The sequence below is a fragment of the Tachyglossus aculeatus genome, chromosome 21 (assembly GCF_015852505.1).
Source record: "Tachyglossus aculeatus isolate mTacAcu1 chromosome 21, mTacAcu1.pri, whole genome shotgun sequence".
In the NCBI taxonomy this organism is placed as follows: Eukaryota; Metazoa; Chordata; class Mammalia; order Monotremata; family Tachyglossidae; genus Tachyglossus; species Tachyglossus aculeatus.
In genome coordinates, this window is record NC_052086.1 from 55,202,545 (window position 1) to 55,230,403 (window position 27,859).

At 49.9% G+C, this 27,859-nt stretch overlaps 1 protein-coding gene across 1 annotated transcript; it reads right to left on the bottom strand.

Moving 5' to 3' along the window:
* Nucleotides 1–3,023: 3,023 nt before the first annotated feature.
* On the bottom strand, nucleotides 3,024–26,682 carry NT5M (5',3'-nucleotidase, mitochondrial). Its single transcript, XM_038763337.1, has 5 exons — nucleotides 26,443–26,682; nucleotides 21,082–21,182; nucleotides 10,359–10,419; nucleotides 6,495–6,609; nucleotides 3,024–5,983 (listed from the first exon to the last, which is right to left on the bottom strand). The coding sequence occupies exons 1-5, from the start codon at nucleotides 26,680–26,682 to the stop codon at nucleotides 5,814–5,816; spliced, it is 687 nt and encodes a 228-aa protein (XP_038619265.1). The 3' UTR covers nucleotides 3,024–5,813.
* Between the last annotated feature and the right edge of the window lie 1,177 nt (nucleotides 26,683–27,859).

Below are 27,859 nucleotides of genomic sequence, written 5' to 3' on the forward strand. Positions count from 1 at the left end.
CTTCCCAGACTGAGGAAGCAGCATGGCTCAGTGGAAAGAGCCCGGACTTTGGAGTCAGAGGTCATGGGTTCAAATCCTAGCTCCGCCAATTGTCAGCTGTGTGACTTTGGGCAAGTCACTTCACTTCTCTGGGCCTCAGTTACCTTATCTGGAAAATGGGGATTAAGACTGTGAGCCCCCCGTGGGACAACATGATCACGTTGTAACCTCCCCAGTGTTTAGAACAGTGCTTTGCACATAGTAAGTGCTTAATAAATGCCATTATTATTATACTGAGCCCCCTTTTTCCTCTCCTTCTCCTCATCCCCCCCACCCTGCCCTACCTCCTTCCCCTCCCCACAGCACCTGTATGTATATTTGTACAGATTTATTACTCTATTTTACTTGTACATATTTACTATTCTATTTATTTTGTTAATGATGTGCATATAATAATAATAATAATAATGGCATTTATTAAGTACTTACTATGTGCAAAGCACTGTTCTAAGCACTGGGGAGATTACACGGTGATCAGGTTGTCCCACGGGGGGCCATCATAAATAAATGCCATTATTACTATTATTATTATTATACTGAGCCCCCATTTTCCTCTCCTCCTCCCCACTCCCCCCAGCCTTACCTCCTTCCCCTCCCCACACCACCTGTATATGTATTTGTACAGATTTATTACTCTATTTTACTTGCACATATTTACTATTCTATTTATTTTGTTAATGATGTGCATATAATAATAATGATGATGGCATTTATTAAGCGCTTACTATGTGCAAAGCACTGTTCTAAGCCCTGGGGAGATTACAAGGTGATCAGGTTGTCCCACAGGGGGCCACCATAAATAAATGCCATCATTATTATTATTATTATTATACTGAGCCCCCTTTTTCCTCTCCTCCTCCCCACTCCCCCCAGCCCTACCTCCTTCCCCTCCCCACAGCACCTGTATATATATTTGTACAAATTTATTACTCTATTTTACTTGCACATATTTACTATTCTATTTATTTTGTTAATGAGGTGCAAATAATAATAATAATGGTGGCATTTATTAAGTGCTTACTATGTGCAAAGCACTGTTCTAAGCCCTGGGGAGATTACAAGGTGATCAGGTTGTCCCACGGGGGGCCATCATCAATAAATGCCATTATTATTATACTGAGCCCTTTTTCCTCCTCCTCCCCATCCCCACAGCACCTGTACATATATTTGTACAGATTTATTACTCTATTTTACTTGCACATATTTACTATTCTATTTATTTTGTTAATGATGTGCATATAATAATAATAATGATGGCATTTATTAAGTGCTTACTATGTGCAAAGCACTGTTCTAAGCCCTGGGGAGGTTACAAGGTGATCAGGTTGCCCCTCAGGGGGCTCACAGTCTTAATCCCCATTCTACGGATGAGGTAACTGAGGCACACAGAAAGTCACACAGCTGCCAATTGGCAGAGCCAGGATCTGAACCCATGGTGAGCCTGCCGTCGGGTAGGGACCGTCTCTAGATGTTGCCAACTTGGACTTCCCAAGCGCTTAGTACAGTGCTCTGCACACGGTAAGAGCTCCTGAATGAAACCAAGAGCAGAGTTCCCCCGCTGCTCATTCTGCCCTCACCCAGGTTTTCGGTGTGTTTGAAGCAGCCCAAGATCACGGTCAGTCAGGTCTGCCCCAGGCAGGAAAAGCGCAGATCCATGGCTAATCCAGGCCACCATCCGTCCCCTGGGCATTAAAAGGGCAAAATGGGATCTGGCGATACCGGTAATTCCAAATTCACTCTGCCCTCCTCACTATTTCCCTCATTAAAACTGCCACCCCAATCTCTCTCCACTCAAACGCCTGAAACAGCAAGGCCCAGTGGATAGAGCTCAGAGGACCTGGATCCTAACGCTGGCCCAGCCACTTGGGCAAACCACTTACCTTCTCCATCCCTCAGTTTTATCATCTGTGAAATGGTGGTAAAAGACTCGGTCACCCTCCGTCACAGACTTTTAGCCCCTCGCGGGACAAGGGCTGTGACTGATTTGCTTCTTCTAGACTGTGAGCCCACTGTTGGGTAGGGACCGTTCTATATGTTGCCAACTTGTACTTCCCAAGCGCTTAGTACAGCGCTCTGCACACAGTAAGCGCTCAATAAATACGATTGATTGATTGATGATTATATCAGATCTGCCCCAGTGCTCGGTACAGTGGTTGGCACGTAGTAAGCATTTAACAAGTATCGCAATCATTCTAGTTGATCTCACAAAAAAACCGCCCTGGCTGAAAATTCCGGAATCCCTGCTTTTCATTCAGTGGTTTTGAAAGTTCTTTCCTTTTGCTATTTTTCTTGTAAATGACAAGAAAAGCCCGGGCCTTTTAGAGCTAGCAGAGTGGCTTCTTCCCCCAAGAAACCGGGTGCTCAGGAGACTCAGGGGATGGTGGTGGCTACTCAAAGGCAGCAGAAGCAGCGTGGCTACGTGGCTAGAGCATGGGCCTGAGAATCAAAAGAACCTGGGTTCTAATCCTGCTCTGCCCCTTGTCTGCTGGATCTTGGGGGAGTCACCTAACTTCTCCGTGCCTCAGTTACCTCATCTATACAATGATTAAGACTGAAGTCCCAAGTGGCTCAGGGACTATCTAACTTGATTTTAACATGTATCTACCCGTGTTTAGAAGCGCAATTACTCTATTTATCGTACTTATACATATCTATTTTATTTTGTCAGTATGTTTGGTTTTGTTCTCTGTCTCCCCCTTCTAGACTGTGAGCCCACTGTTGGGTAGGGGCTGTCCCTATATGTTGCCAACTTGTCCTTCCCAAGCGCTTAGTCCAGTGCTCTGCACACAGTAAGCGCTCAATAAATACGATTGATTGATTGATAATAAGTGCTCAGTCTGGAACCGCTGGTTGTTCCTCCTCTGCCAGTGGCCGGGTGGCCGACCAGGGCAGAAATTCCTTCCCGAAAGACAAGTGTCCTTGCGGGCGGCCTGCCTCTTCCCTAAGCGCCTATCCTCCCCGACTTGAGACCGTGAGCCCCTTGCGGGTCATCATGATCATCAACAGTGTTTATTGAGCACCTACTGTGTACAGAGCATTGCACTACTGCCTGAGAGAGTACAAAAGAATTAAAACACACGATCGCTGCCGTCAGACGGCTTAGAGTCTAGCGGAGGAGACGGATAAATTCATTAGCGTCTAGGAGACGGATAAATTCAGGATCCTGGCTTCATTAATGCTCCCGGGGTCCTCCAAGGACAATGTCCGATAGATGTGTTTCGAGGAGTCCAACCCAGCAGCGGGTCCAAGCAGGCCACTGAGGCCAGGTGATTGAGGGAGGGTCTTCCGGAAGATGTTTTCACGCTCAGGACTGAGTGATGTTACCGGGAAGGATGAGATTAGGGGAAGGGGGGGGTTCGTCTCCTCCATTTGGGAAAGCAAGGGCCACCCCACAGGCCGCAGGGAAACCGTCTGATTACCTTCTGGGGCGGCCCAATTGTGCTCACCCGGTCCTGGAGTACAAACCTCCCTGCAGACGGCTCTGAAGCCCCATCAGCTTTTCTCGGGCCTCCGCTGTTTTGCCCGAGGTGGGTGATATCCAGAATGAAGCCCGGGACCCGAATGATTTGGTCCCGAGACCGCCCGAGGCCCAAAAAGGAGTCAGTCCCCGCTGACAGTTCACCCCACCCAGGACGTGGGTTCTTCCACCTCCAGAGTCCTTTCTCAAACACAGTGTTACAACCCAAAGGTTTCCCTTGCTTTTTTCCCCGCCTGTCCTTTCCCTGGAAGGAGGGGGCAAGTGGGATGGGAAGACCCCAAAGGGGGTGGCATCCTGGCCCGCTCTGGGGACAAAGGTTTTTAGAAAGGTATCCTCTTCTGTGGCCAGCAGAAGGGCTTTGGAGAGCAGAACCCTCAGGTAGGGAGGAGGGGAGAAAAGGGGAGAGGAAACCAACTTCGCTCTTCCCAATCTCAGAGGAGAAGTTTTAGCGAGAGGAACGGCTTGGTTCTTCTTCAAGTAACGATCCATTCAGCAGCCACAGGGTAGGGGCGATACCACAACTGATCCTTCCTTTCACAAGAGCCTCTGGGGATCCCTCAGGGCGGCAGGAGTTTTCCCAAACTTTGGTTGAGTAAGGAGTGGCGGCTTCCTGGCTTTTGGAGGCCGGAGCCGGCCCCGGGGCTCTGAACAGGATTCTGAGAAGGGATAACAGAAGGGGTTGCCCGGTGGGAGGGAAGGGGGCCGGGGGGAACTGGGAGAGCTGGAGGCACTTGCGGAGAAGCAGCTGGGCAAGGAAAGGAGTTTTGTCCTCAGGCCAGGGCTCCAGGGCGTGAGGGCAAAGGTCAGGCCACTTGACCTGGAGAGGGAGTCAGGCCCCAGAATTCACCTATCCGAGGACTGGGACCGAGCGAGCAAGCGAGCTGCCTCCCTCTGGAGCGTGGGATTCAAGCATATTCCAAAAGGGGCTCATTCGGTACAGGAAAAGAGGGAGCCGGGAGCTTAGCCGTCCTCAAGGAAGGCTTCCCGGAGCCCCAGCGCCCGACTAATACGAAGCAGGTGCTGGGTAAATACTGTTGAGGAGAACTCCAGGATGGTGGGATGCTCTGGTGCGGGGAGCAGAGGGGCAGGCGGACAACTGAACCCTCACTGGATGCTTTGATGAGTCCTGGGCTGGGCCTGCAGGCTCCCCGGGAGCCACACCAGACCACCCTCGGGAAACCGGCGGGCCCAGGTCGGGAGAGCCTCGCAACCGGTTACCACCGTGCTCCCGGGGGGCACCCGAGCTGGTAGTGGTGCCACGGTGGTGACTCTGGGCTTGAGGGAAGAGAAAGAGGGAGAAGGGAGAGAAGAGGGAATGAGGGAGGGAATGATGAACCTGGATGGACGGGTAGCCCCTTAGCTTATAGGGACTTGAGTGGTTTAGCCCCCGCTGGGCCAGCTTGAGGCCCTTTGTAACCCTCCTATGCCAGGGAGCCCCTTGCCACCTCCACCTTTCCAACTCTTGGTTGCCACGGTGGAGGGACGGAAGGGAACGGAGGGAATTCTTGGGGTACTAAGGCCGGAGAAACCCCGAGGTGGGGACACGGCTTGCTGCCCTAGCACCCCTGATCTGGGGAAGTATCACCACGCCGGGGTGGGGGGGGGTCCCCAAAGTCCCCTGAACTTGTGACTGATCTCCAGCCCCAAAACGTACCAAAGTCTCAAGCAGAGTGAGGAAACGGGAGTCCTCAGAAAGGGTCGGCAGCTGCTTTCTATCTTTTTCGGTCCGAGAGGCGGCCAGCGTTGACATTTCCCAACACCCACCCTGTGAGCAAACCGTGCCCCAGGGGGTAGAGGGTGAGACTGCCCTGAGCCCCCGCTCCCTCGACGGGCCGTTGTGGACCATGCCCAGTGGAGAAGCGAGAGAGTGGGGCACAAACTGGACGTTTCAGTGGGACAACGGGTTCACGAGGGGTTGCTATCAACGTGCAGATGAATGGTCCATACTTGGTACAGGACGGGCGTGATTAAAGTTGCTAGGTGGTTCGACCCCAACCACCGGACGGTTGTTAAGGAAGGCCCGCCGCCCGAGGTCCCTCCGGGCACCCCGTTGCCGCCGCCGTAGGAGCCGGACTCCTGGGCCAGGCTAGGGGTCGGATCCAGTGGTTGCGTTAAGTTCCGATGTGTAGACGACGTGCCCGAAGAGGACTGATCCAAGGAGCAAACAGGAAGGAGGAGCCGGCTACTTACTGAGTACGGCTTCCTTTTCCTCCTAAGCCCCGGGAGAGGCAGAACTCCTCCGTCCGGGCTCCCCGCATCCTCCGTCCGGGCCCCGGGGCCGCCGGCTGCTGCCCGGTTAGAGAGAATGAGGGAGGGCCCAGCCCCGCGAGGTCCGCTTGCTGTCCAGGATGGCCTTCCAGTCGTCCGTCCACGAGCGGAGCCTGCGGACCGGGGGCTGCGGCTGCAGGTGCTTGTTGTGGCAGGCGGTGAAGAGGATGTGCTCCCAGACGGGGTTCGGCTCGGCCCCTGGGAGAGGAAGAAGGCAGCGTGGCTTTGGACGGGGTCCTCGGGGTTGGGCTTAGGTCTGACGGCCCCCAGAAGGCGTTTCTCCCCGGAAGAGTGACGACTTTAGGGGATCTTTCTGCATTCCCTGCAACCACCCAAAACTGGCTCCCCAAACTTCCCGGCCGTTCGCCGGCAGGCTCTCAGGAGGGAACGGCAGGCGGCCACCAATTTCCGGGCCTTGTGGCCCTCCGGTGAGCACTTCTCTGAAGGGTCTCCACGTTTTCATTTTGCCTCAGCTCGGGTCCCGCGGACGGGCGGAGCAGGGAGACCTCTGATGTGGTCCGCGGGAAGGGTACCGGGGATACTGAGCGGGACGGGCACTAAGGTCTCCTCAAACGCCCCGGCCAGGAACAGATTTGGAGGAAATGGACCACCTGAGCGCGGTACGGGCCACGGCCCCCCACCCCGGCTCTCCGTGTCAAGCTCCGCCAGCCCCCCTCCTGCGCCTCTCCCTCTGACCGATGCCCTTCACCTGTTATATCGGGCCGATCGTCTATGAGTAGGTCAGCAGAGATCACGGTCTTGTCCTGGGTTAGCACGATCTGCTCCAGAAATTCAGGGCCAAAGTGCTTCTCCACCCAGGCATACTGGAAAGCGAGACGGGAGAGGGACGAGGTGAGCTGGGGAGCGGCTGGGGATGATAATAATAATAATGATGATGGCATTGATTAAGCGCTTACTATGGGCAAAGCACTGTTCTAAGCGCTGATGCCATGGGGCGGGCAGGAGGGAGGACGATGGGGAGCACCCAAGGAGGCCCGGCTGCTCTCCTATCAAATGGTGCCAGGAGTCCTTGGTCTCGGGAGGGGTTGGAAAACCAGCTTTTCCCGACCCTGGCTCCAACTTCCTAGCCTTAATCCCGCCTCTGCCACTTGATGATGATGGTTTTTGCTCAGCGCTTACTATGTGCCAAGCACTGTTCTAAGCGCTGGGGGGATACGAGGTGATCGGGTTGCCCCACGGGGGGCTCCCAGTCTTCATCCCCATTTTGCGGACGAGGGAACTGAGGCCCGGAGAAGTGAAGTGACTTGCCCAAAGTTACGCGGAGCCGGGATTTGAACCCATGACCTCGGACTCCAAAGCCCGGGCTCTTCCCACTGAGCCACGCTGCTTCACTTGGGTGACCTTGGGCTAGTCACTTAGCTTTTCTGTGTTTGTAAAATGGGGATTAATAATAATAATAACAATGATGGCATTTATTAAGCACTTACTATGTGCCAAGCACTGTTCTAAGCGCAGGGGAGGTTACAAGGTGATCAGGTTGTCCCACGTGGGGCTCACAGTCCTAACCCCCATTTTACAGATGAGGGAACTGAGGCCCGGAGAAGTGAGGTGACTTGCCCAAAGTCACACGGCTGACAATTGGCGGAGCCGGAATTTGAACCCATGACCTCTGACTCCAAAGCCCGGGCTCTTTCCACTGAGCCACGCTGCTTCACTTGGGTGACCTTGGGCTAGTCACTTAGCTTTTCTGTGTTTGTAAAATGGGGATTAATAATAATAATAATAACGATGGCATTTATTAAGCACTTACTATGTGCAAAGCACTGTTCTAAGCGCTGGGGAGGTTACCAGGTGATCAGGTTGTCCCACGTGGGGCTCACAGTCCTAACCCCCATTTTACAGATGAGGGAACTGAGGCCCAGAGAAGCTAAGTGACTTGCCCAAAGTCACACGGCTGACAATTGGCAGAGCCGGAATTTGAACCCATGACCTCTGACTCCAAAGCCCGGGCTCTTTCCACTGAGCCACGCTGCTTCACTTGGGTGACCTTGGGCTAGTCACTTAGCTTTTCTGTGTTTGTAAAATGGGGATTAATAATAATAATAATAACGATGGCATTTATTAAGCGCTTACTATGTGCAAAGCACTGTTCTAAGCGCTGGGGAGGTTACCAGGTGATCAGGTTGTCCCACGTGGGGCTCACAGTCCAAACCCCCATTTTACAGATGAGGGAACTGAGGCCCAGAGAAGCTAAGTGACTTGCCCAAAGTCACACGGCTGACAATTGGCGGAGCCGGGATTTGAACCCATGACCTCTGACTCCAAAGCCCTGGCTCTTTCCACCGAGCCACGCTGCTTCTCAAGGCTGATTAAGACTGAGTCCAGGCTTCCGTCCCAAATCCTCTTACACCTGATGATCCTGTATCTCTCCCAGTGCTTAGTTCAGTGCCTAGCACATAGTAGGCACTTAATACATCACACACATCAATCTGCGCATCAGGCAGAAACTCCTCACCCTGGGCTTCCAGGCTGTCCATCCCCTGGCCCCCTCCTACCTCACCTCCCTTCTGTCCTTCTCCAGCCCAGCCCGCACCCTCCGCTCCTCCGCCGCTAATCTCCTCACCGTCCCTCGCTCTCGCCCGTCCCGCCATCGACCCCCGGCCCACGTCCTTCCCCGGGCCCGGAATGCCCTCCCTCTGCCCATCCGCCAAGCTAGCTCTCTTCCTCCCTTCAAGGCCCTACTGAGAGCTCACCTCCTCCAGGAGGCCTTCCCACACTGAGCCCCTTCCTTCCTCTCCCCCTCGTCCCCCTCTCCATCCCCCCCATCTTACCTCCTTCCCTTCCCCACAGCACCTGTATATATGTATATATTTTTGTACATATTTATTACTCTATTTATTTTACTTGTCCATATCTATTCTATTTATTTTATTTTGTTAGTATGTTTGGTTTTGTTCTCTGTCTCCCCCTTTTAGACTGTGAGCCCACTGTTGGGTAGGGACTGTCTCTCTGTGCTGCCATCTTGTACTTCCCAAGCGCTTAGTACAGTGCTCAGCACATAGTAAGCACTCAATAAATACAATTGATGATGATGAAGCAAAAAAAAAAAAAAGGGAAAACAAAACAAAACCCTTCTTGGGTTCCCCAAACTCTAGGATCAGAGGGAAGCTATCCCAGAGACAGCTGTGAGGGTGACAGAGGCCACGGGAGCAGATCGCACCTGAAGGGAGGATTTCCAATTCCAAATCCCAATACCAGCTGGGCGGGCGCTCCCAAGATATCAAGATATTGGGAAGCAGCGTGGCTCGGTGGAAAGAGCCTGGGCTTTGGAGTCAGAGGTCATGGGTTCAAATCCCAGCTGTGTGACTTTGGGCAACTCACTTCACTTCTCTGGGCCGCAGTTCCCTCACCTGTAAAATGGGGATGAAGACTGTGAGCCCCCACCGTGGGACAACCTGATCACCTTGTAACCTCCCCAGCGCGCAGAACAGTGCTTTGCACGTAGTGAGCGCTTAATAAATGCAAAAAATAATAATGTCAGGCCACATTCCTTCAGTGAGCATGGGGCCCGATGGAAGCGAGCCATCACCCGGGATCCGGTGCTCTTTGGTCTTACTAGAAGCGGCGCGGCTCAGGGGAAAGAGCCCGGGCTTTGGAGTCAGAGGTCATGGGTTCAAATCCCGGCTCCGCCAATTGCCAGCTGTGTGACTTTGGGCCAGTCACTTCACTTCTCTGGGCCTCAGTTCCCTCATCTGTAAAATGGGGATGAAGACTGTGAGCCCCCCTGTGGGACAACCTGATCACCTTGTAACCTCCCCAGCCTGCAGAACAGTGCTTTGCACATAGTAAGCGCTTAATAAATGCAAAAAACAACAATAATAATATCAGGGCACATTCCTTCAGTGAGCATGGGGCCCGACGGAAGCGAGCCATCACCCGGGATCCGGTGCTCTTTGGTCTTACTAGAAGCGGCGCGGCTCAGCGGAAAGAACCCGGGCTTTGGAGTCAGAGGTCATGGGTTCAAATCCCGGCCCCGCCAATTGTCAGCTGGGTGACTTTGGGCAAGTCACTTCTCTATGCTTCAGTTCCCTCATCTGTAAAATGGGGATTAAGACTGTGAGCCCCCCGGGGGACAACCTGATCGCCTTGTAACCTCCCCAGCGCTTAGAACAGTGCTTCGCACGTAGTAAGCGCTTAATAAATGCCACCATCATCATAAATATGACTGATTGATTAATTGATGGGTCAGGAGCAAAGCTTGAGAAAGGTATCAGGCCTCAAGGACCAACCCCTTCGCCTCTCCCTGAGCCACCTACACTGGCCCCCACCCAAATCTTGCTACTCCCACCTGAAGCTCTCTAAGGATGATGCAGAAATGATGGATATGCTAGGCTCAACTGTCCTGATTCCTCCAATTTTTTGTCGTTGGGCGGCGGGGGGCCGTTCCCGACGTTCCCCAGCGCGGCTCCCAGAGCCCTGGGCAGCCGCGGGGGATGCCACCCTGTTCGGCAGACTGTCAGGCCTGAATCCCTCCAGTCATTACGGAGCCATGGGCCCACGAGCCTCAAGCTCCTAGATCCCCATTCCCCTAGGGTGAGCATCTCGCTTTTACCTTCTCGTACGGGCAGTACTGATACTTTCTGATGGGGCTTGTGCAGATGAACACATCTGTGCTGCAGAAGGGAAAGAAGAGAAGGCCTTAATGAGTGATAATAATAATAATGACGGTGTTTGAACACATCTGTGCTGCAGAAGGGAAAAAAGAAAAGGCCTTAATGAGTGATAATAATAATAATGACGGTATTTGAACACATCTGGGCTGCAGAAGGGAAAAAAGAAAAGGCCTTAATGAGTAATAATAATAATAATGACGGTATTTGAACACATCTGGGATGCAGAAGGGAAAAAAGAAAAGGCCTTAATGAGTAATAATAATAATAATGATGGTATTTGTTAAGAAGACAGAAGCGCTTATTAACAATAATAATAATGGCATTTATTCAGCGCTTACTATGTGCAAAGCACCGTTCTATGCGCTGGGGAGGTTACAAGGCGATCAGGTTGTCCCATGGGGGGGCTCACGGTTTTAATCCCCATTTTACAGATGAGGGGACTGAGGCCCAGAGAAGTGAAGTGTCTTGCCCAAAGTCACATAGCTGACGGTTGGCGGAGCCGGGATTTGAACCCATGACCTCGGACTCCAAAGTCCATGCTCTTTCCACTGAGCCACGCTGCTTCTCCTAATCCTACAGTCCACAGCAAAGCTCTCCGCTGGAGTCTGCACAGTGCTCTGCACACAGTAAGTGCTCAATAAATACGATTTGATTGATTGATTGACTCTTGGTTTCGACACTAACTAGCTTGGACGCGAACCCACGATACTGAGTAGTATGTTACAGTAGTGGTAATATTAATTGGTATTCATTCATTCAATCGTATTTATTGAGCGCTTACTGTCTGCAGAGCACTGGACTATGAGCTTGGGAAGTACAAGTCGGCAACATCTAGAGACGGTCCGTACCCAACAACGGGCTCACAGTCTAGAAGGGGGGGACAGACAGCAAAACAAAACATGTAGACAGGTGTCAAATTCGTCAGAACAAATAGAATTATAGCTATATGCACATCGTTAACAAAATAAATAATATTTAGAAAGCGCTGCGGTAAATATACTCCTCAGCTTGATATGGTCAGAGAGATCCCCCAGGTCCACTCTGGGTCCTTTGACGCTGAGCGGGGTTTGACATTTAGCTTCACCGTGCCCCTGAATCTGGACCCCTTCTAGCCTGTGAGCCCGCTGTTGGGCAGGGACCGTCTCTAGATGTTGCCAACTTGGACTTCCCAAGCGCTTAGTCCAGTGCTCTGCACACAGTAAGCGCTCAATAAATACGATTGAATGAATGAATGAATGGGGATGAAGACTGTGAGCCCCCCGTGGGACAACCTGATCACCTTGTAACCTCCCCAGCGCTTAGAACAGTGCTTTGCACATAGTAAGTGCTTAAGAAATGCCATTATTATTGTTAATAAGCGCTTTTGTCCTCTCCATCCCCTCTATGTTGCCAACTTGTACTTCCCAAGCGCTTAGTCCAGTGCTCTGCACACAGTAAGCGCTCAATAAATAAGATTGAATGAATGAATGGGGATTAAGACTGTGAGCCCCCCGTGGGACAACCTGATCACCTTGTAACCTCCCCAAGCTTAGAACAGTGCTGTACTCATAGTAAGTGCTTAATAAATGCCATTATTATTATTGTTAATAAGCTCGTCTGTCTTGTCCATCCCCTAATTCTTCATTTCTTCTAGACTGTGAGCCCGTTGTTGGGTAGGGACCGTCACTAGATGTTTCTAGGACATTTCTATCCTATTTACATTTCTATCCTATTTATTTTATTTTGTTGGTATGTTTGGTTCTGTTCTCTGTCTCCCCCTTTTAGACTGTGAGCCCACTGTTGGGTAGGGACCGTCTCTATGTGTTGCCAATTTGTACTTCCAAAGCGCATAGTACAGTGCTCTGCACATAGTAAGCACTCAATAAATACGATTGATTGATTGATTGATGTTGCCAACTTGTACTTCCCAAGCGCTTAGTACAGTGCTCTGCACACAGTAAGCACTCAATAAATACGATTGAATGAATGAATGGGGATTAAGACTGTGGGCCCCTTGTGGGACAACCTGATCACCTTGTAACCTCCCCAGTGCTTAGAACAGTGCTGTGCACATAGTAAGTGCTTAATAAATGCCACTACTATTATTGTTAATAAGCTCTTCTGTCTTCTCCATCCCCTAATTCTTCATTTCTTCTAGACTGAGCCCGCTGTTGGGTAGGGGCCATCTCTAGATGTTGCCAACTTGTACTTCCCAAGTGCTTAGTACAGTGCTTTGCACACAGTAGGCGCTCAATCAGTAGAGAATCCAAATGGACCGCCAGCCATCCATTCAGCCAGCTTCCTCTCTGACCTGATAATATATGTATATATGTTTGTAAATATTTATTACTTTATTTATTTATTTATTTTACTTGCACCCTTTCATTCTATTTATTTTATTTTGTTAATATGTTTTGTTTTGTTGTCTGTCTCCCCCTTCTAGACTGTGAGCCCGCTGTTGGGTAGGGACCGACTCTAGATGTTGCCAACTTGGACTTCCCAAGCGCTTAGTCCAGTGCTCTGCACACAGTAAGCGCTCAATCAGTACAGAATCCAAATGAACCGCCGGCCACCCATTCAGCCAGCTTCCTCTCTGACCTGATAATATGTGTATATATGTTTGTACATATTTATTATTTTATTCATTTTGTGCACGTTTATTCTATTTATTTTATTTGGTTTATGTGTTTTGTTGTCTGTCTCCCCCTTCTAGACTGTGAGCCCGCTGTTGGGTAGGGACCGACTCTATATGTTGCCAACCTGTACTTCCCAAGCGCTTAGTCCGGTGCTCTGCACACAGTAAGCGCTCAATAAATACGACTGAATGAATGAACGATTGAATGAATGAATGAACGAAGGACCCAAATCTGGCTAAAAATGACTTTCTACTCTCTCTTCTCCAGCGGTACAATAGTGCCACCGTGTGGCCCAAGGTGAAAATTACACAGACCGGCCCCAGGTTCGAGTCCTGCAGTCTTTTTAATGATGATAATAATGATGGCATTTGTTAAGCGCTTACTATGTGCAAAGCACTGTTCTAAGCGCTGGGGGGATATAATGGGATCAAGTTGTCCCACATGGGGCTCACAGTCTTAATCTTCACTTCACAGATGAGGTAAGTGAGGCTCAGAGAAGTTAAGTGACTTGCCCATGGTCACATTTGCACTGCATCTTCGTCCACACCCCAGGACCCCCTATGTGAAAATTACACATATCCGCCCTAGGTTCGAGTCCGGCAGTCTTTTTCCAAATCTGCACTGCATCTTCGTCCACATCCCAGGACGCCCTATGTGAAAATTACACGTATCCGCCCTAGGTTCGAGTCCTACAGTCTTTTTCCATATCTGCACTGCATCTTCGTCCACATCCCAGGACCCCCTATGTAAAAATTACACATATCCGCCCTAGGTTTGAGTCCTACAGTCCTTTTCCAAATCTGCACTGCATCTACGTCCACATCCCAGGACCCCCTATGTGAAAATTACACATATCCACCCTAGGTTCGAGTCCCGCAGTCTTTTTCCATATCTGCACTGCATCTTCATCCACATCCCAGGACCCCCTATGTGAAAATTACACATATCCGCCCTAGGTTCGAGTCCTACAGTCCTTTTCCAAATCTGCACTGCATCTATGTCCACATCCCAGGACCCCCTATGTGAAAATTACACATATCCGCCCTAGGTTCGAGTCCTGAAGTCTTTTTCCATATCTGCACTGCATCTTCGTCCACATCCCAGGACTGCCTATGTGAAAATTACACATATCCACCCCAGGTTCAAGTCCTGTAGTCTTTTTCCATATCTGCATTGCATCTTCGTCCACATCCCAGGACCCCCTATGTGAAAATTACACATATCCGCCCTAGGTTCGAGTCCTATCTGCACTGCATCTTCGTCCACATCCCAGGACCCCCTATGTGAAAATTACACATATCCGCCCTAGGTTCGAGTCCTGCAGTCTTTTTCTATACTTGCACTGCATCTTCGTCCACATCCCAGGACCCCCATGTGAAAATTACACATATCCGCCCTAGGTTCGAGTCCTGCAGTCTTTTTCCATACCTGCACTGCATCTTCGTCCACACCCCCGGACCCCCTATGTGAAAATTACACACTCATTCATTCATTCAATCATTTTTTTCTTTTTCTTCCACATCCCAGGACCCATTAACACGATCACTGTATCCCTCAGGCAGACACAAGCCACTTGCTTTTATTTTTCAACCTGTCTGCCTCGGAAAAGTTCACCCCATTATATCTGCAGAAATGATGTGCAGGTTTCCACCCTGGGGCTACTCTGCAGCTCTACACGTCCGGACCTGAATTCCTCATCTTCCTTCCCCAATCCTCTTACACCGAACTTTCCCAGCACAGGTAACATCACCACCACCCTCCCTGTTTCTGAAGCCCACAACCGTGGCAATATCATATGCTGCCAACCTGTACTTCCCAAGCGCTTAGTACACTGCTCTGCACACAGTAAGCGCTCAATAAATACGACTGAATGAATGAATGAACTATCCTTGACTCTGCCCTCTCTTTCAACTCCCACATCTGGCCTGTTGCCTCATCCGTTGTTTCTTCTTCACCTTCTTAATCCGCTGCTTCGTAGAGGAGCAGTGTGGCTCAGTGGCAACAGCCCGGGCTTGGGTGTCAGCGGTCGTGGGTTCTAATTCCGGCGCCGCCACGTCTGCTGTGCGACCTTGGGCAGGTCACTTAACGTCTCTGAGCCTGTGACCTCATCTGTAAAATGGGGATTAAGACTGTGAGCCCCCCGTGGGACAACCTGATCACCTTGTATTCCCCCCAGCGCTTAGAACAGTGCTTCGCACATAGTAAGCGTTTAACAAACGCCATCATTACTATTATTATCATTATTCCTCCACGTTTCCAGGCTACTTCCCTTCCTCTCCATCCAAATGACCACCAAGCAGGTCCAGGAACTTGACCTAACTGGGCTTGACTTCTGCACCAACCTCCTCGCCTCTAGCCTCTCCCCTCTCCAGGAAGAAGAAGAAGAAGAAGAAAAGAAGAAGAAAGAAGAAGAAGAAAGAAGAAGAAAGAAGAAGAAGGAAGAAGGAAGAAGAAGAAGAAGAAGAAGAAAAGAAAGAAGAAGAAGAGAAGAAGAAGAAGAAAAGAAGAAAAGAAGAAGAAGAGGAGAAGAAGAAGAGGAGAAGAAGAAGGAGGAGAAGAAGAAGAAGAAAGAGGAAGAAGAAGAAAGAAGGAAGAAGAAGAAAGAAGGAAGAAGGAAGAAGAAGGAAGAAGAAGAAGAAGAAGAAGGAAGAAGAAGAAGAAGAAGAAGAAGAAAGGAGAAGAAGAAGAGAAGAAGAAGAGGAGAAGAAGAGGAGAAGAAGAAGAAGAAAGAAGGAAGAAGAAGAAGGAAGAGGAAGAAGAAGAAGAAGAAAGAAGAAGAAAGAAGAAGAAGGAAGAAGAAGGAAGAAGGAAGAAGAAGAAAAGAAGAAAGAAGAGAAGAAGAAGAAGAAAAGAAGAAAAGAAGAAGAGGAGAAGAAGAAGAAGAAGAAGAAAGAGGAAGAAGAAGAAGAAGAAAGAAGAAGGAAGAAGAAGAAAGAAGAAAGAAGGAAGAAGAAGGAAGAAGAGGAAGAAGAAGAAGAAGAAAAGAAGAAGAAGAAGAAAAGAAGAAGAAGAAGAGGAGAAGAAGAAGAAAGAAGAAAGAAGGAAGAAGAAGGAAGAGGAAGAGGAAGAAGAAGAAGAAGAAGAAGAAGAAGAAGAAGAAGAAGAAGAAGACTGATGATGGCATTTATTAAGCGCTTACAATGTGCAAAGCACTGTTCTAATCTGCCACCTGCATCATTTTTCTAAAATGTCTGTCTGCACACATCTCTCCACTCCTCAAAACACTCAAATTGGCTACCCATTCCTCTCCACATCGAACAGAAATTCCTGACCATTGGCTTTAAGGTGCTTAATCAGCTCTCTCCCTTCTGCTAATTCTATCATATCTCCGGAATCCACTCCTTCCTCTCTGTCTAATTTGTTACTAAGCTGTCAAGTCCCAGCTCAACTACTGCATCAGCCTCCTTGCTGATCTCCTTGCTTCTAATAATAATAATAATAATGATGGTATTTGTTGAGCGCTTACTATGTGCCACACAATGTTCTAAGCGCTGGGGTACATACAAGGTAATCAGGCTGTCCCACGCGCGGCTCACAGTCTTAATCCCCATTTTACAGATGAGGTAACCATGGCCCGGAGAAGTGAAGTGACTTGCCCAACTGTGAGCCCGCTGTTGGGTAGGGACCGTCTCTAGATGTTGCCAACTTGGACTTCCCAAGCGCTTAGTCCAGTGCTCTGCACACAGTAAGCGCTCAATAAATATGATTGAATGAATGAATGAACTGTGAGCCTGGTGTTGGGTAGGGACAGCTTCTATATGTAGCCGACTTGTACTTCCCAAGCGCTTAGTCCAGTGCTCTGCACACAGTAAGGGCTCAATAAATATGATTGAATGAATGAATGAACTGTGAGCCTGTTGTTGGGTAGGGACCTCCTCTATATGTAGCTGTTTGGACTTCCCAAGCGCTTAGTACGGTGCTCTGCACACAGTAAGCGCTCAATAAATATGATTGAATGAATGAATGAACTGTGAGCCTGGTGTTGGGTAGGGACCGCCTCTATATGTAGCTGATTTGTACTTCCCAAGCGCTTAGTCCAGTGCTCTGCACACAGTAAGCGCTCAATAAATGATTGAATGAATTGAACTGTGAGCCTGGTGTTGGGTAGGGACCGCCTCTCTATGTAGCTGATTTGTACTTCCCAAGCGCTTAGTACAGTGCTTTGCACACAGTAAGCGCTCAATAAATATGATTGAATGAATGAATGAACTGTGAGCCTGTTGTTGGGTAGGGACTGCCTCTATATGTAGCTGATTTGTACTTCCCAAGCGCTTAGTCCAGTGCTTTGCACACAGTAAGCGCTCAATAAATACGACTGAATAAATCTGTTATCCCTCCCCTTTACACTCTGCCACCCAGCTGGGACAGGGAACCGAGTCTGATCAATCAATCAATCAATCGTATTTATTGAGCGCTTACTGTGTGCAGAGCACTATACTAAGCACTTGGGAAGTACAAGTTGGCAACCTATAGAGACAGTCCCTACCCAACAGTGGGCTCACAGTCTAAAAGGGGGAGACAGAGAACAAAACCAAACATACTAACAAAATAAAATAAATAGAATAGATATGTACAAGTAAAATAAATAAATAGAGTAATAAATATGTACAAACATATATAATCGGGGGTGGCTACTGTGTGTACCAGGCACTGTTCTAAGCACCTAGGTGAAGACAAGCAAATCAGGTTGGGCACAAACCCCCGTCCCGTATGGGGCTCAAGGTCTCAATCCCCATTTTACAGACGAGGCAACTGAGGCACAGAGAAGTGAAACGACTTGCCCAAGGTCACACGGCAGACAGTGGAGTCCCTGATCAGACTGACTGGTACCTAGCTCAGCACTTGGTACAGTGCTTGGCACACAGTAGGAACTACAATTATTATTATTATATATTAATAATTAATAATATTAATCATCATTATATAATAATTAATTGCATAATTAATAATAATTGTATGATAATTGCATAATAATTAATTATATGATTACTTAATAATTAATAATATAATATTATTATGTTTTGTTGTTGTTGTAATATAATTATAATGATATAATAATGATAATAATAATGGCATTTATTAAGCGCTTACTATGTGCAAAGCACTGTTCTAAGCGCTGGGGAGGTTACAAGGTGATCAGGTTGTCCCACGCGGGGCTCACAGTCTCAATCCCCATTTTACAGATGAGGGAACTGAGGCCCAGAGAAGTGACTTGCCCAAAGTCACACAGCTGACAATTGGCGGAGCCGGGGTTTGAACCCATGACCTCTGACTCCAAAGCCCGGGCTCTTCTCCACTGAGCCACGCTGCTTCTCTATAATATGTAATAATATATAATTATATAATATATAATTATAATTATTATTAATAGTACCACAATTATTATTATTCATTATCCACGTTCTAATCTCACTGCTTCCCAGTTGGCACTCTTCCTCTACAGCTTAACCTATTCTCTGTGGCCCATTCTCCTTTCGCCGGCCACGGACCTTCGATTCGGGCACCTGCCCCCGCTTCGACCTCCCTCCTCCTCCGAATCGGAGTCAAAGCCCTTCTGAAACGGCACCTCCGGGAGGCCTTCCCCGATTCGCCGCTCCCGTCATCATCAATCGTATTTATTGAGCGCTTACTGTGTGCAGAGCACTGTACTAAGCGCTCCTGTCCCCTGCATGGGTCCCCCAGCCGCCTGCTCGGCACTTCCATGTCAACTACGCCCCTCGGTAGTTCCAGCACCCCACAGTCTCGTCGTACACGTCTTACGTACACGCTAACTCACGTATGTCTCCCCCTTCTATTAGTAAATTATGTCGTCCCCCTCTACTTAGATTTTAAAACTCTCTGCGGGTAGGATCTTCCACTACGATCCTTTCCCGTTTAATACAGTGCTCCGCACAGGATATCCACTCTATAAATACGGCGTGGCTCAGTGGAAGAGAGCACGGACTTTGGAGTCAGAGGTCATGGGTTCGAATCCCGGCTCTGCCAGTTGTCAGCTGTGTGTGACTTGGGGCAAGTCACTTCACTTCTCCGGGCCTCAGTCCCCTCATCTGGAAAATGGGGGTGAAGACTGTCACCCGATCCCCTTGTATCCTCCCCACCGGTTAGAACAGTGCTTGGCATATAGTGAGCGCTTAATAAATGCCATTATTATTATTATTATTACTGACTGATTAATTCCCCCCTGGCTCCACTGATCCAGTCACTTCGCCCCATCATTCATTCAATCGTATTTATTGAGCGCTTACTGTGTGCAGAGCACTGGACTAAGCGCTTGGGAAGAACAAGTTGGCAACATCTAGAGACGGTCCCTACCCAACAGTGGGCTCACAGCCTAGACGAACTGTGATCCATCAGGTAGGGCCTCGGGTCACCTTCTTCTGTTACTCAGAGGGAAAGGGTCTGTTATATCAATCAATCAATTGTATTTATTGAGCGCTTACTGTGTGCAGAGCACTGTACTAAGCGCTTGGGAAGTCCAAGTTGGCAACATATAGAGACAGTCCCTACCCAACAGTGGGCTCACAGCCTAGAAGAACTGTGATCCATCAGGTAGGGCCTCGGGTCACCTTCTTCTGTTACTCAGAGGGAAAGGGTCTGTTATATCAATCAATCAATTGCATTTATTGAGCGCTTACTGTGTGCAGAGCACTGTACTAAGCGCTTGGGAAGTCCAAGTTGGCAACATATAGAGACAGTCCCTACCCAACAGTGGGCTCACAGCCTAGAAGAACCGTGATCCATCAGGTAGGGCCTCGGGTCACCTTCTTCTGTTACTCAGAGGGAAAGGGACTGTTATATCAATCAATCAATCGTATTTATTGAGCGCTTACTGTGTGCAGAGCACTGGACTGAGCGCTTGGGAAGTCCAAGTTGGCAACATATAGAGACGGTCCCTACCCAACAGTGGGCTCACAGTCTAGGAGGGGGAGACAGAGAACAAAACCAAACATACTAACAAAATAAAATAAATAGAATACTGTTGTGTTGTGCTCTCCCAAGCTCTCAGTACGGTGCTCTGCACATAGTAAGTGCTCAATAAATACGACTGACTGACCGGTATCCGGGGCGTCTCCGTGTTTTGTTATCTCTCTGATTAAAAAACCAAACGATTATCCATCTATCTACCCTAGTGCTTGGTGCATTGTCGGGCACAAGGTGACTGCTTAACAAATACAATAATAATAAATAAAATAATAGTTTATAATTTATTTATAATAATATATAATTATAGTAATTATTTATAATTAATTATATATAATTATATAACTACATATGATTATATTTAAATAATAATATATAATTATAATATTATTTATTTATAATAATAAATAAAATTGCATGCTAGGCCAGCCACTTTTCCCTATCGCGGGCCCCTATAATTCGACTGCATTTCACAGCGTGCATTCAGCTCTCTACGAACTGTACCAGGGCTGCTGAAATCCTGGGGGTAGAACGGAGGAGTTGCCACCATCCTGAGAGCCCTTTTAGACTGTGAGCCCACTGTTGGGTCGGGACCGTCTCTATGTGTTGCCAACTTGGACTTCCCAAGCGCTTAGTCCAGTGCTCTGCACACAGTAAGCGCTCAATAAATACGATTGATTGATTGATTGAGCCGAGCCATTGCCAGCTTGCTCGGCCTCAGCCACTGGGCCACTTCTCCTCCCAATTCTTCCCGTCGGGCGGCTTTCCTGCTCAGTCTCGGGACCTCACCTGGAATGGGACTTATGCCACCCAGTTAGGCAGAATTTCCATGAAGGGCGAATGCAGAGTTGTTGGTTTTTTTCAATAGTATTTATTGAGCGCTTACTGTGTGCAGAGCACTGTACTAAGCGCTTGGGAATCAATCAATCGTATTTATTGAGCGCTTACTGTGTGCAGAGCACTGTACTAAGCGCTTGGGAAGTCCAAGTTGGCAACATATACAGTCCCTACCCAACAGCGGGCTCACAGTCTAGAAGGGGGAGACAGACAACAAAACCAAACATATTAACAAAGTAAACAAAGCCAGGAGCTAGGCAGGTGCCACGGGCTACGGAGGCAAACTCACTTTTCCAAGTTGGCCATTTCCTTCACGGCTTCCACGGCCCCTGGAAGCGGGTCGAGGTCCATGAAGAAATTCTTTGATTCCCAAATGCTGATGGCTTTCTCCTGGCAGGGAGACAAAAGGAGGTTACTTAACAGGGCCCTGAGTCCCTCTCGTCCCTTTCCCATCCTGCCGCCTCCGTGAAAATGAGTCTTTGCTTTGGGCTGGCATTTGGCCCTCCCCATTCCCCCCGCCTTACCTCCTTCCCCTCCCCACAGCACCTGCATATATGTTTGTACAGATTTATTACTCTATTTTACTTGTACATATTTATTCTATTTATTTTATTTTGTTAACATGTTTTGTTTCGTTCTCTGCCTCCCCCTTCTAGACTGTGAGCCCGCTGTTGGGTAGGGACTGTCTCTGTATGTTGCCAACTTGGACTTCCCAAGCGCTCAGTCCAGTGCTCCGCACACAGTAAGCGCTCAATAAATACGATTGACTGATTGAATGAATTTGGCGGGAGGCTCCGAGAACCGCTCCGGGGCACAACAGGTGGGCAGCCTCCCCCGGCGTTTCTAGCCTCGGTGTCCGGCCGACGTTTCAACTGATTTCCGGGCCCCTGCTCAGGGATGGGATTTCATTCCTGCAAATATCCAAAAATTGACTGGCCCATTCATTCATTCATTCAATCGTATAATTTTTGCAGAGGTCACGGACTGAGGGTACATAACAGTAATAATAATGATGGTATTTGGTGAGCGCTGACTGTGTGCAAAGCACTGTTCTAAGTGCCTTCCCAGACCGAGCCCCCTACTTACCTCCTTCCCCTCCCCACAGCACCTGGATATATGTATATATGTTTGTACGCATTTATTACTCTATTTACTTATTTCATTTGTACATATTTATTCTATTTATTTTATTTTGTTAATATGTTTGGTTTTGTTGTCTGTCTCCCCCTTCTAGACTGTGAGCCCGCTGTTGGGTAGGGACCCTCTCAAGATGTTGCCAGCTTGGACTTCCCAAGCGCTTAGTCCAGTGCTCCGCACACAGTAAGCGCTCAAAAAATACGATTAAATGAATTTGGCAGGAGGCTCCGAGAATAGCTCCGGGGCACAACAGGTGGGCAGCCTCCCCCGGCGTTTCTAGCCTCGGTGTCCGGCCGATGTTTCAACTGATTTCCGGGCCCCTGCTCTGGGATGGGATTTCATTCCTGCAAATATCCAAACACTGACTGGCCCATTCATTCATTCAATCGTATTTCTTGAGCGCTTACGGTAGAGTGGCTCAGTGGAAGGAGCGCAGGTTTGGGAGTCAGAGGTCATGGATTCGAATTCCGCCTCAGCCACTTGTCAGCTGTGTGACCTCGGGCAAGTCACTTCACTTCTCTGTGCCTCAGTTACCTCATCTGTAAAAATGGGGATGAAGACTGTGAGCGCCCCGTGGGACAACCTGATCACCTTGTAACCTCACCAGCGCGTAGAACAGTGCTTTGCACATAGTAAGCGCTTAATAAATGTCATTATAAAAAATAAATATGATTGAATGAATGAATGAATGCTCTCCCCCGCGGCTTAACCACAAACCCCTTTCCCCCACACCCCGGTTTCCTCTTCCCCTTCTGCATTTCACCCCAGCAATCAATCAATCAATTAATCAATCGTATTTATTGAGCGCTTTGGCCAGCAGACACAGCCTGGCCAAATGGATACAGCACAGGCCTAGGAATCAATCAATCAATCAATCGTATTTATTGAGCGATTACTGTGTGCAGAGCACTGGACTAAGCGCTTGGGAAGTACAAGTTGGCAACATATATCAGAAGGACCTCCAGGCGGTGAGCTCACTGTGGGCAGGGACTGTGTCGGTTTGTTGTTGCTGTAATAATAATAATTGCGGTACTTGTACTAAGGGACTGTACTAAGCGCTGGGATGGATACAGGCAAATTGGGTTGGACACAGTCCCTGTCCCAAGTAGGGCTCGCAGTTTCAATCCCTAGCCCAGAGAAGCAGCGTGGCTCAGTGGGAAGAGCCCGGGCTTGGGAGTCAGAGGTTGTGAGTTCTAATCCCGGCTCCGCCACTTATCAGCTGGGTGACTTTGGGCCAGTCACTTCACTTCTCTGGGCCTCAGTTCCCTCATCTGGAAAATGGGGATTAAAACTGTGAGCCCCACGTGGGACAACCTGATCACCTTGTATCCCCCCCTCCAGCGCTTAGAACAGTGCTTGGCACATTGCAGAGAAACAGTGTGGCTCAGTGGAAAGAGCCTGGGCTTGAGAGTAAGAGGTCTTGGGTTTGAATCCCAGCTCCGCCACTTGTCAGCTGTGTGACCTTGGGCATCATCATCAATCGTATTTACTGAGCGCTTACTGTGTGCGGAGCACTGTACTAAGCGCTTGGGAAGTACAAGTTGGCAACATATAGAGACAGTCCCTACCCAACAGTGGGCTCACAGTCTAGAAGGGGGAGGCAGAGAACAAAACCAAACATATTAAAAAAAATAAAATAAATAGAATAGATATGTACAGGTAAAATAAATAAATAGATAGAGTAATAAATAGGTACAAACACATATACATATATACAGGTGCTGTGGGGAAGGGAAGGAGGTAAGATGGGGGGATGGACAGGGGGACGAGGGGGAGAGGAAGGAAGGGGCTCAGTCTGGGAAGGCCTCCTGGAGGAGGTGAGCTCTCAGCAGGGCCTTGAAGGGAGGAAGAGAGCGAGCTTGGCGGACGGGCAGAGGGAGGGCATTCCAGGCCCGGGGGAGGACGTGGGCCGGGGGTCGATGGCGGGACAGGCGAGAACGAGGTACAGTGAGGAGATCAGTGGTGGAGGAGCGGAGGGTGCGGGCTGGGCTATAGAAGGAGAGAAGGGAGGTGAGGTAGGAGGGGGCGAGGTGATGGACAGCCTGGAAGCCCAGGGTGAGGAGTTTCTGCCTGATGCGCAGATTGATTGGTAGCCACTGGAGATTTTTGAGGAGGGAAGTAACATGCCCAGAGCGTTTCTGGACAAAGATAATCCGGGCAGCAGCATGAAGTATGGATTGAAGTGGGGAGAGACACGAGGATGGGAGACCAGAGAGGAGGCTGATGCAGTAGTCCAGATGGGATAGGATGAGAGATTGAACGAGCAGGGTAGCGGTTTGGATGGAGAGGAAAGGTCGGATCTTGGTGATGTTGCGGAGGTGAGACCGGCAGGTTTTGGTGACGGCTTGGATGTGAGGGGTGAATGAGAGAGCGGAGTCGAGGATGACACCAAGGTTGCGGGCTTGTGAGACGGGAAGGATGGTAGTGCCGTCAACAGGGATGGGAAAGTCAGGGAGAGGGCAGGGTTTGGGAGGGAAGACAAGGAGTTCAGTCTTCGACATCCGATTGAATGAATGAATGAATAGAATGTATGAATGGAATGCTCCGCACACAGGAAGGCGCTTCATCAATCCGATGAAATGAATGAATGAATGGAATGCTCCGCACACAGGAAGGCGCTCCATCACTCCGAATGAATGAATGAATGGAATGCTCCGCACACAGGATGCGCTCCATCAATACGATGGAATGAATGAGTGAATGAATGAATGAACGAACGACACCCGCCCCCCGTCCCTCCCATATGAATGAATGAATGAATGAACGACTGAATGAACGACTGAATGACACCCCCATCCGCCCCATATGAATGACTGAATAAATGAACGAACGAATGAATGACTGACTGAATGAACGAACGAATGACTGAATGAACGAACGAATGACTGAATGAATGACACCCCCCATCCGCCCCATATGAATGACTGAATAAATGAACGAACGAATGAATGACTGACTGAATGAACGAACGAATGAATGAACGACTGACTGAATGACACCCCCCATCCGCCCCATATGAATGACTGAATAAATGAACGAACGAATGACTGACTGAATGAACGAACGAATGAATGAATGAACGACTGACTGAATGACACCCCCCACCCGCCCCGTATGAATGACTGAATAAATGAACGAACGAATGAATGACTGACTGAATGAACGAACGAATGAATGAATGAATGACTGAATGAACGAACGAATGAATGAATGAACGACTGACTGAATGACACCCCCCATCCGCCCCGTATGATGACTGAATAAATGAACGAACGAATGAATGACTGACTGAATGAACGAACGAATGAATGAATGAACGACTGACTGAATGACACCCCCCATCCGCCCCATATGAATGACTGAATAAATGAACGAACGAATGAATGACTGACTGAATGAACGAACGAATGAATGAATGAATGAACGAATGACTGACTGCATGACACCCCCCATCCGCCCCATATGAATGACTGAATAAATGAACGAAGGAATGAATGACTGACTGAATGAACGAACGAATGACTGACTGAATGACACCCCCCATCCGCCCCATATGAATGACTGAATAAATGAACGAACGAATGACTGACTGAATGAACGAACGAATGAATGAATGAACGACTGACTGAATGACACCCCCCATCCGCCCCATATGAATGACTGAATAAATGAACGAACGAATGACTGACTGAATGAACGAACGAATGAATGAATGAACGACTGACTGAATGACACCCCCCATCCGCCCCGTATGAATGACTGAATAAATGAACGAACGAATGAATGACTGACTGAATGAACGAACGAATGAATGAATGAATGAATGAATGAATGAACGAACGAATGAATGAATGAACGACTGACTGAATGACACCCCCCATCCGCCCCGTATGATGACTGAATAAATGAACGAACGAATGAATGACTGACTGAATGAACGAACGAATGAATGAATGAACGACTGACTGAATGACACCCCCCATCCGCCCCGTATGAATGACTGAATAAATGAACGAACGAATGAACGACTGACTGAATGAACGAACGAATGAATGAATGAACGACTGACTGAATGACACCCCCCATCCGCCCCGTATGATGACTGAATAAATGAACGAACGAATGAATGACTGACTGAATGAACGAACGAATGAATGAATGAACGACTGACTGAATGACACCCCCCATCCGCCCCGTATGAATGACTGAATAAATGAACGAACGAATGAATGACTGACTGAATGAACGAACGAATGAATGAATGAACGACTGACTGAATGACACCCCCCATCCGCCCCGTATGATGACTGAATAAATGAACGAACGAATGAATGACTGACTGAATGAACGAACGAATGAATGAACGACTGACTGAATGACACCCCCCATCCACCCCATATGAATGACTGAATGACTGAATGAACGAATGAATGACTGACACAAACACACACACACACACTCACACTCACTCACACACACACACACACACGCCCCCCCGTCGTCGAGGACTCACGCCAAGGTCGGGCCTGAGGCGTCCGTACTGCTCCGACACCCAGAAGCCTCTGCGGTCCTCCAGGGCCACGTAGGGGTTGCCGGGGTAACGGGCCCGGAACTGCTTGAGGAAGCCCCCCTCGAAGTCGGCCAGGACGCCGTCCATGTCGAGCAGCACCCTCAGGGGCCGGGGCCGCGGCCGGGGGGCCGGGCCCGCCCGCAGCCTCCGGGGCAGGCCCGCCCACCGGCCCGGCGGGATCATGGCCGCCCGCCTCGACCTCCCCGCTGAGGGGAACGGCGGGAAACCGGGGGCGCGCCGCGCGCATGCGCAGCTCGCGGCGGCCGCCTCAAAGCGCTGAGGGGAACGGCGGGAAAGCGAAGGGGGCCGCATCGCGCATGCGCAGTCCCGGGCCGCCGCCTTAAAGCGCTACGAGGAGAACGGCGGGAAAGCGAGCTGGCCTGGCGGGGGGGTGGGGGGGGCCGCACTGCGCATGCGCGGTCCGCGCTACGAGGGGAACGGCGGGAAAGCGAGCTGGCCTGGCGGGCGGGGGGGGCATCGCGCATGCGCAGTCCGGGGCGGCCGCCGTAAAGCGCTACGAGAGGAACGGCGGGAAAGCGAGCTGGCCGGGCGGGGGGGCACCCTGCGCATGCGCGGTCCGCCGAGGCCGCCTTAAACCGCTACGAGGGGAACGGCGGGAAAGCGAGCTGGCCTGGCGGGGAGGGAAAGGGGCGCGCACCGCGCATGCGCAGTCCGGGGCGGCCTCCTTAAAGCGCTATGAGGGGAACGGCGGGAAAGCGAGATGGCCTGGCGGGGGGGGGGGGGGGCCGCGCATGCGCAGTCCGGGGCGGCCGCCGTAAAGCGCTACGAGGGGAACGGCGGGAAAGCGAGCTGGCCTGGCGGGAGGGGGGGCACCGCGCATGCGCAGTCCGGGGCGGCCGCCTTAAAGCGCGACGAGGGGAACGGCGGGAAAGCGAGCCGGCCTTGCGGGGGGGGGGCCGCAATGCGCATGCGCGGGCCGTGGATGCCGCCTTAAACCGCTACGAGGGGAACGGCGGGAAAGCGAGCTGGCCTGGAAGGGACTGGGGGAGACGCACCGCGCATGCGCCGTCCGGGGCGGCCGCCTTAAAGCGCTACGAGGGGAACGGCGGGAAAGCGAACCGGCCTGGCCGGGGGGGAGAGGGGGGCGCACCGCGCATGCGCCGTCCGGGGCGGCCGCCTTAAAGCGCTACGGCCCCTGCCCGGGTCCCGGCTGGAGGCGACCCACGGGGCGCGGGTGTACTGCCGCTTTAAGAAGGCGCCAGGCGCCCCCCTGCGGGAAACGGCCGCGCGCCCCTCGACCTGCCCGGGCCCACGCTGACAGGACTAGCCGTAGTCATTCATTCATCCGTTCCTTCTAATAATAATCACTCATTCATTCAATCATATTTATTGAGCGCTT